This window comes from Gadus macrocephalus, chromosome 12 (assembly GCF_031168955.1).
Source record: "Gadus macrocephalus chromosome 12, ASM3116895v1".
Taxonomy (NCBI): domain Eukaryota; kingdom Metazoa; phylum Chordata; class Actinopteri; order Gadiformes; family Gadidae; genus Gadus; species Gadus macrocephalus.
In genome coordinates, this window is record NC_082393.1 from 25,348,253 (window position 1) to 25,358,185 (window position 9,933).

Below are 9,933 nucleotides of genomic sequence, written 5' to 3' on the forward strand. Positions count from 1 at the left end.
TCCTTTCTTCCTCGTCCTTGTCACTCTCCCCCGCTCTCTCCCTCTGTCCGCCTCATGACAAATCATCTGCCCGGATTCACCAGGACGTTAATGGTTTACAATAAAAGCGTTAAAAAATAATAAACGTGTGTGTGTGTGTTGTTAGAACGCTCTCCTTTCATATTTGAAGAGATCATAGTTCATTCATTCATGTTTTCATCCGGAGGAAATAGTGTCGCTCGCTCCCGCGCCGCCGTCCACCGACCGTCCGTCTGTTGTGGCCGGGGATGTATTTTAAACTAAGGCCGTTTTAAAACCACTGACTATTTTATTTATGTTTATTTTTTCAAAACAGTAGGGAAAAAAATAAATATCGATTTATTAAGTTTAACGGCGTTGAGTCCTCGACCCCGTGCGGTGCACGTCTGTTTGTGTACATTCTCCTCGACCGAGCCTCCTCCCCCCTGCTCTCCGTTACCGACAACCCCTCTCCCCCCCTTCCGCTAACAGATCAACTCGACCCCCGACCCCCCAACCGTCACCCTCCCTAAAAGATCCAGCCGACCCCGCTAACAGATCCACTGCCTGTCGGAGGGCAGTGGATCAGCTTGTTACCAGCTGACCCTGTCTGTGCACGACCTACTTTCACTTTGTCCCGCATCAAAACAAGGGGAGAGTCAATCAGCATCAAACTGTATTGCTGTTGTTGATTGGAGTTATCATTTGGGTATTTTGATCATACGATCAATGGCTTGTTACCGTAAAACATCCACGAGTCCATTTGATTTCTGGAATTCGCACATTGCCTCCGCAATCACCTGAAGCCCAGCCTACCTGGCGACATGTTCTCCAATCAGCGTAGAGGTAAGCCTACCTGGAAGGCGAACCATACAAGTTGACGGACGGTAAACATCCACACAGCGGGGCGAGTGGCAACACTAATGGGCTCTGTTATCGCCGGGGATCAAAGAAGATCTGTTTGGGTGGCCAAGTGGTAGTTACTTCTAAACATTTGTCCTGACATCCACCGATAAATCAATAAATAACGATGAATGGTTTGAACCGTCGGAAGACCAGCCTTCCAGATCTGTACTACGAGGGTTACCTGGAGAAGAGGTCGTTCAGAGATAAGGTAAACTCTACGCAAATCATGGGAGCCCTAACTATTGAACTACTCCATCTACTTATTAAACGTATTTTATTTTACTTCAATGTATTAAAGTGTATATCATCTTGTCTTGAAAATAAGTTGTTGGGTTACAGGTTCATTTATCTGAAAAGGCACAAATGCAATAGCCTACGTAACTTTAGTTAAACGTGTGTCAGACCTCGGAGACTGCCAACCACAACCTGGCCTGAATTTGCCTGGTTTGATAATATCAGCTGATAATCAATAATAAACAGCAAAGCTTTTGTCAATAGCAGCTTTATAAAGCCTGTTTTCGTTGGAAAATTACATGTTGTTGATAATAGCCGATCCGTGGGTATGACCACAGTTACTATCCTACTGGTCTGACGGCTTCTCTATTTATGGAGTACGGGGCATAGTTTAACTAAACATGCTTAGGAAAAAAGCCTATTCAGAACTAAATAGTTGGCGCTTTTGTACTGTACATTTGTCCTACACCCATATACATACAAACATACTGTTAAACTTTTAATAATGTGTGTATGTATGTATGTATGTATGTATGTATGTATGTATGTATATATAATATGTATACATGTACATCAATTATTAGTATTATCAAAAATAATTATCATAAAGAATAATTCATTATTAGTATAAAAATGATTTAATTGTAATGCTGAATACATCGGCATTCACATACGTCATCATTGTAACAATCATGTAATCATACAAAGACCGTGCTGGTATGAGATGGGATTGTTTTAGCTTTCATGATGCGATTAAAAACATAAGTACGATGATGGCACTGAGGTTCCGAGAAAAAAAAGTCCACGCTTTGAAGACTTTACTAGCATTCATAGCGCAGTCTTTCCAAAGAATGTTTCTTCCTCATTCTTCTCATCCTTCTCATCTGCCCGTCTGCCTCCTTGCATACCTGTATTCCTGACAACCTGTCTACCCGTCTGAATCTCTTGTGGGCCTTTCTCAGGCGGCTCTCAAACGATGGACAGCTCTTAGCGGGAACACATTGTTTTTCTTCAACAGCAGCAAAGATGCTAATGTAAGAAATGCAACTTTCTTTGAACGAGACACCAAGCACTAACTATTACACTTTTCTGTATTTAGTTAGTTGACTGACTTCAGTTATTAAATTTGACTTAAACGTGTGTGCGCGCATGTTTCGTGTGTGTACATGTTTTGTGCGTGTGCGTGTGCCTGTGTGTGCGTGTGCTTGCGCCTGTGCATGCTTTGTGTGTGTGCGTGTGCACATCACCAGTTTTTGGAGAAGTTGGAGCTCGTTGATTTCCGGTCGGTCACTGACGACCCCACCCGCGACTCAAACTTGGACAAGGCCAGATTCAACGTCCACCTGAAAGAAAGGAGCTTAAAATTTACCGTAAGGGTGCAATTGACATACGACATCCACCTTAATTAGTGTTGTGGTAAGCATTTGATCCATTGACGTTCATCGATTTGTTTATTCGTTGTACGATATTACAGTTGACTCTTCTTTCTGTTCTGCAGGCTCCAAGCCTCGAGGCCCGAGAGCTATGGAAGGGCTACATCCACGCCGTGCTAGAGGTCAGCTTCTGCTGTTTCTGGCCTTCTTCTTCCTTTCTTTCTGCTAATGAAGAGCTCCATTTGAATGGGTAAAACTTATCTGGGATCCAGCAGTCCTACTGTGTTACAGCGGAACCTCTGGTCCAGCAGTCCTACTGGGTTACAGCAGAACCTCTGGTCCAGCAGTCCTACTGGGTTACAGCAGAACCTCTGGTCCAGCAGTCCTACTGGGTTATAGCAGAACCTCTGGTCCAGCAGTCCTACTGGGTTACAGCAGAACCTCTGGTCCAGCAGTCCTACTGGGTTATAGCAGAACCTCTGGTCCAGCAGTCCTACTGGGTTATAGCAGAACCTCTGGTCCAGCAGTCCTACTGGGTTATAGCAGAACCTCTGGTCCAGCAGTCCTACTGGGTTACAGCAGAACCTCTGGTCCAGCAGTCCTACTGGGTTACAGCAGAACCTCTGGTCCAGCAGTCCTACTGGGTTATAGCAGAACCTCTGGTCCAGCAGTCCTACCGGGTTACAGCAGAACCTCTGGTCCAGCAGTCCTACTGGGTTATAGCAGAACCTCTGGTCCAGCAGTCCTACTGGGTTATAGCAGAACCTCTGGTCCAGCAGTCCTACTGAGTTATAGCAGAACCTCTGGTCCAGCAGTCCTACTGAGTTACAGCAGAACCTCTGGTCCAGCAGTCCTACTGGGTTATAGCAGAACCTCTGGTCCAGCAGTCCTACTGTGTTACAGCAGAACCTCTGGTCCAGCAGTCCTACTGGGTTATAGCAGAACCTCTGGTCCAGCAGTCCTACTGAGTTATAGCAGAACCTCTGGTCCAGCAGTCCTACTGGGTTATAGCAGAACCTCTGGTCCAGCAGTCCTACTGAGTTATAGCAGAACCTCTGGTCCAGCAGTCCTACTGGGTTATAGCAGAACCTCTGGGGAGGGGGTAGCAGAGCCTGGGCTGGCAACCAACGTCTCTAACGGGTGGCGTTACGCCTTCCGTCCGTTTCTTTCCAGAGATATTTTGCCAAACAAAACCTGTTTGTTTTTTTAGTGTGTTTCTATAGTGGCCTACAGACAGATTATTTTACAGTTTAGTACGGCAAGTTACCGTGTTCGCCGGGGACGTGTTTCCAGACCCCGACTCCAGCAACACGATCGGTTAAAACAAATATCCAGCAAGAGAGAGCAAACCCCCGTTCACCCCGATCTGAGCTGGTCTGCCCTCAGACTGAGACCTGAGTTTGACCCCAGTGTGACTGTGGCGCCACAGGGCCTTGAACTTGTTTTATATATATATGCAAATGCAAATTGTATATTTGTCTATAAATAATAGAGCAAAGACTAATAAGAGTAAAGACTTTGCTTGCTTGATTTGAAAAGATACTCTGTAAGTAGAAGTATTGTTTAAAATATAGTAATGTATCATGAAATATGTCATAAACATAAGTTGGGTAAACAGAACAATAGTCTCCACATAATGACTGGAGTCTCTCTCTCTCTCTCTCTCTCTCTCTCTCTCTCTCTCTCTCTCTCTCTCTCTCTCTCTCTCTCTCACTCTCTCAGCTCTCGCTGCCCAGTGGCATCATCCTGCTTCCCGGTCAGACCCGGGACCTGCAGCAGGCCGTAGAGCGGGAGAGGGAGAGGAGGAGGCTGCCGCCTCCGCTGCCCGCGGCCGCGCTTCCCGACGAGGGCGGAGCCCGGAGCCACGCCGCTTATAACGGGCCCCTGCCAGAGTGAGTGGGGCCGGGACCCGCCGCTGGGAAGGCTGGACCGATGAGGTCCAGCTCCACACAAACACACACACACACACACTGGACGCGCACCATCTGGTGTGTGTGGGTTCAGGTGCTAACTTGTGTGTGTGCGTGTGTGCTTGCGTCCAGGTGCTTCGTGAAGGCGACCCGTGTGGAGGCGGAGCTTCTGCTGGAGAGAGAGGCGGGCCGAGGGAATCTGCTGCTCCGCCCTGGCGGCCATGGCAACACCTTCACCATAACAACCAGGGAGGTCCATATGAGGTACACACACAGACACACACACACACACGCACACACACATACACGGAAACAGGCGTACACACACACACACACGCGCGCGCATACGCATACACACACACACACGCCAGCGCATACACACACACACGCGCACATACGCATACACGCATATGCGCATACGCAAACACACACGCATACACACGCGCGCGCATACACACACATACGCATACACACACGTACACACACGTGCACACACACGCGCACGCGCATAAACACACACACACACACACACAAACACACCTCAACAGAGAAACAGCTCTTTAATTACTGTGTGTGTGTCTCTGTGTATGTGTGTGTGTCTCTGGGTGTGTGTGTGTGTCTAGTCCTATATTCAAACACTACCGCGTGACTCAGAAGCCCGGTGAAGGCTTCATCATCGATCTGAAGGAGCCTGTGAGTATTTAAAGGACGCCACTAATTGTACATGTAGCAAAGAAAGAAAGATGTTTCCTTGACAATGCAAAACAATATGCTCAACGCACCACTGAAGAATATACTAATTTCAGCTGATTAGTTCGACAAAAACTAAATAATCGTATTATTATGTTTGATATTTGAACTAATAACATGTTGTTGTGCTCAGATCGACTGTGCCACGCTGGACGCGGTGATCACTGAGATGTTGGAGGTGACAGGGGGAACACTGACCCCCCTGATCAGTGAGGACAACTACGAAGACAACATCTGTAAGGGAGGGGGGCGGGGACACTCTCACTCACTCCATGACGGCTCACTCACTCACTCCCCTCTGTCCCCTCACTCCCTTCAGTCCCCTCCCTCTCCTCACCCCCCTCCCTCTCCTCACCCCCCTCCCTCTCCTCACCCCCCTCCCTCTCCTCACCCCCCTCCCTCTCCTCACCCCCTTCACTCCCCTCTGTCTCTGTGTCTTCAGCCTTCATCAAGTCCAACGAGGAGAGTGGAGAGAAGTCGGTCTGCTTCCCCCCCCCTCGCAAGACCCCCCCCACTCCACCATCCAAACCAGGTACCAACACACACACACACACACACACACACACACACACACACACACAAGGCCTTTCACTTCACTAGGACACAAGCAAGCTGCTTTACATGTTGAAGACTTTGCACGACAAATAAAACAGAAAATGGCATCTGCCACATGCAAATTAGATTGATGGCCAAAGTCCAACCCGTTTGACATTTACTGGCATAGAGCAGTGAAACATGATTGCTTTGTATGGAATGTGGTTGATGAGTTCATTACTCTCATTTGGCAAGCACGTTGCCATCGCCACGGATGTTTAACATTTTAACATTTTTTATGTGATCGCTGGCTTTGCACTCTCTACTACTCTTTGTTATTCAGTGTCTTCCCTGTCAGTTAGTTATTGAGTAGTCAGTTATTATAATATCCATCCCTTTCACAATATGGGCTTGAGTGGGAAAAGGGATTTCTGTTCAATTATATACAAATTCTATATCCAACTTGCGGTCTCCCTTTGTGGAAGCTGCAGGAAAAGATGTCTCCTTCATGGCTCCACACTGTTGTGAGAATGAGGAACTCCACTTAAGTGAAGATACGCACCCACTGTTTAAATTCAAGTACATGTGTCTCACCCATGCCGTCATGACAAGAGTGAATAAAGAATACTGGATGGGATCTGACCAGGGCGACCGTAGCTAGAGTTAGAGCGGGTTGGCTGGTAACTAGAAGGTGGCTAGTTCAATCACGAGCTCCTCCTAGCTGATTGTCGAGGTGTCCCTGAGCGAGACGCCTCACCCTGACTGCTCCCAACGAGCTGGCTGTCGCCCTGCGTGGTCGACTCCGCCGTCGGTGTGTGAATGTGTGAATGAAGGGTTGGAAGACGCTTTGAAAAAAGAGGCAGCAAAATCTCCTAAATGTAAAATGTAAATGTAAAATATACAGGATTCATCCGTCCATCCATGACACGTCTTTCTGTTCATCCGTCTACGGCCTATCGGCTCTGCTCCTGCCCTTTGGCCCGTCCCTCCATCATACGTCAGAATCACACACTCAGACCCAGACCCCCTGGTGGGCTGACGTGTGATTGGCTGCTGCTGTGCTCTCTTGGTCTTTACTGTTGCCTGTGCTCCGTTTCCCCCAGCAGGCGAGCAGCGGGAATATCTGACAGTGGAGCCGCCATCTCGCATTCCCAGTAAGTCTGAGTCCTTCTCCCCTCCGGTGATGTGCCGCGTGCGTTCCCCCCCCTCCCTGCACACGCTGATCACCTCGTTATATTCCTTCATATTCAGTCCGGTTATTATGTTCTTCTCTACGTTGTTCCTCACCGTTGGATCGTGACCGATCCCCCCCCCCCCCACCCCCCTTCTATATTTACAGTTCTACCCAAGCGGAGTGAGAATGCAGAGAAGTTTACCAGACCGTGCAATCCCCCCCCATCTATACCCATTGGGTACCCTACTAAACAGGGTAAAAGCATACGCACACACGCATTCCACACACTCTCACACACACACACACACTCAAGCACCCACGCACACGCACGCACACACACGCTGACACACGCACGCACACACGCAGATCACACACGCACAAACACACTCAAGCACCAATGTACACACACACGCACTCATCCACGCACAAACACATACGTGTTTTGATGGTTCTTTCTTATGACCAATGGTACCTATTGTCACTCTTGATAAAACCATCTGCTAAATTCCGTAAATGTAAAAGTGTTTTGAGGGTAAATGCAAAACTGGTTCTCTAAAAGAAAAACGTCAATTCCGGGTAGATGCATTACTGTGTCAGGAGGAATGTTGTTCTTTCAACGCCAACATGTGATTTGGCCTTCGTGCTTGCTGTAAATCTAACCTGGCATGTCAATCGAATGTGTGTTTTCCAGCTGCTGTGACTCCGAAGCAACGCGTTGCGTGTAAGTAGGAGTTCTTCTCCTTTGATGGGACTCATGTGTTCCCCCCTCTCTGATCTGCACTGGCATTATGTTCATTGTTTAAAGCAGGGGTTCCCCTTTTGCTTCCTCAAACCATACCGCAGGTACGTGATGAGGCATGTACAGTACTTATGTAAAGAAGCTTTTATGATCAGAAACTTCCCCTCAAATATCCATGGCCCGGGATTCTTCAATCGATGCCATTTGCATACCAGTGGACCCAAGGCTGGGAAACGCAGGTTAAAGGTTTTCAGGGGTGACACTTCTAATATAAATGTGTCATTCATAGCTCTCTCTGTGTCCCTTTGCTCTTTTAGTGATGCCCTCTGCTCCAAGGAAGAGGGAATCCGATAGCAGCCATGGTGAGCCAAAGTCTTTCTAATCTTCAAACATCCTATTCTACTGCATGTCTGTCTAGTCTTTCTGTCTGTCTGCCTGCCCGTGTCCCTCGTCCCATCCTATCATGGTGTCTCCGGCAGCGGAGCTGGGCGAACGCGCACCAGCAGGGAAGCCGGTTCCCACTCCTCGCTCCTTCCCTCCCCGTCAATCCAGTGCCGTGCGGTCGAAGAGTGACGGTGAGACCAGACTCTGGATGCTCTCACTCTCGCTCTCTCATTATTCTGTCGTAGAGAGGTGTTGTTCCCCCATGAGTACGGCTCAAGTGCCTTCAAACCATAAATGTTCTCCTTTGAAATAACATTAGATTAATAATAATATACACTATCATTTAATAGCATGATTGACATCGTAGTGGTGTTGATATTGATGTTTTTGAAAGCTCTAAATCTTAACGTATATATCTGGTTGTAACTCCCTGCCCTATATGGTCGTTCAACCACACCCTCACAACCACCACACCCTCACAAAGTCTCTGGTGACCGGCTGTTGTGAAGCTCGTTTTGTGGACCTCGTTTCGTGGACCTCATTTTGTGGACCACGCGTCCTGTTCTCTTCACAGTGTCCTGCCTTTCCCTGGAGCTGAAGGAGGCGTTTCTGAAGAAGAGGATTTTTAAAGAGTAGAGGGACCTCTCCCGGACTCGCGATGAACCTTCCTACGGCGTGTGGTGCGGTATAGGGAGGAGAGATCTACTGGAAGTGCATCGCCATGTCGCAGCCAGTGGGGTGTCTCTGAGTAAGGTAACAGACACATCTTTACCAAGAGGGTTCTTCCTGTGGTTCCAGAGGGGATGGGACCCCCAGGGACCCCCAGGGACCCCCAGGGACCTGAGTCCATGGGCTCTGTGGTCTGCTTCTGGTCGTCACTGATGGCTGTCGAGCCTCACTCTTCTCAGGTTTCTCTCCTGATACAAACGGACTTGGTTTCACTCCTTATTGTCAACTCACGCCTCGTAGGCTCAGACATGATTTGTCACTCAGTATTATTGGCCTATTCACTGGCTGTGGTGTGCCTCAAACCAAAACTAAAAGATTTTTGGTTTAGTGTTTGTCTCGCCTTTAAGGTCTTTTGTGCCTTTTTCTTTTAATGAATGAAAAAACACATTTGCGGCTGAAATATGAAGAGATTTGTATTTGAAGGGAATGTTTGGTATATTTGATTTAATATATCTGTATCTCACTCAGAATTAGGTTTTAATGCTACAGTTAAATCCAAATAAATATTCTATATTTGTACATTATCTTTCAGTGTTTTAGGGCCTTTGTATGACTCGTATCTGGGCAGAAGTGGTTCAGCAGGTTGAGCGGGTTGACTGGCATCGTCATACTCCACTCTGCGTTCCTCCGCAAGATTTTCGTCATAGTTTATTGAGGGAGTTTTAAGTATTTGGCCTGTTAAGCCCTTTGAGACTATAACGGTGAATAAGGGCTATACAAATAACATTTAATTGAATGAAGGTTGCTGGTTTGAACCCCGGCTCCTCCTAACTAAGTGTGGGGGTGTCCCTGAGTGAAGGACCCTCCCCACGACGAGCTGACTGTCGTCTGGCATGGTCACACCGCCGTCGGTCTGTGAATGGGAGGCAATCGTTTTAATGCACTTTGAGTGGCCACAGGTCTGAAAACCTTTTATAAATGTAGTCCATTTCTATAATTAAATGCTGTCAACCTACCACCTTTATGTGCCTTTCTTTGTCTCTCAGGAGTAAAATGTTGCTTTATTCCTTTATTTCGTCAATGTGACTAATACATAATCGTTTACAATATGGGTTATAGAATATAGAAATCACTCACTCACTCACTCACTCACTCACTCACTCACTCACTCACTCACTCACTCACTCACTCACTCACTCACTCACACACTCTCTCTCTCTCTCTCTCTCTCTCTCTCTCTCTCTCTCTCTCTCTCTCTCTCTC

The 9,933-nt window shown here is 47.5% G+C and overlaps 1 protein-coding gene across 2 annotated transcripts; it reads left to right on the plus strand.

The window, feature by feature from the left end:
• Positions 1-527: 527 nt before the first annotated feature.
• Positions 528-9,688, plus strand: LOC132469160 (signal-transducing adaptor protein 1-like). 2 transcript variants are annotated; one of them, XM_060067094.1, is made up of 12 exons: positions 528-1,111; positions 2,100-2,171; positions 2,388-2,507; positions 2,636-2,692; positions 4,233-4,402; positions 4,553-4,684; positions 5,044-5,113; positions 5,304-5,406; positions 5,613-5,702; positions 6,808-6,858; positions 7,044-8,192; positions 8,576-9,688. In XM_060067094.1, exons 1-11 carry the CDS (start codon positions 1,028-1,030, stop codon positions 7,322-7,324), a joined length of 1,230 nt encoding a protein of 409 aa, XP_059923077.1. In that variant the 5' UTR covers positions 528-1,027; the 3' UTR covers positions 7,325-8,192; positions 8,576-9,688. The 2 variants fall into 2 exon arrangements, with proteins under 2 accessions (XP_059923077.1, XP_059923078.1); XM_060067095.1 differs by having other exon boundaries at positions 6,811-6,858.
• The last annotated feature ends 245 nt before the right edge of the window (positions 9,689-9,933 follow it).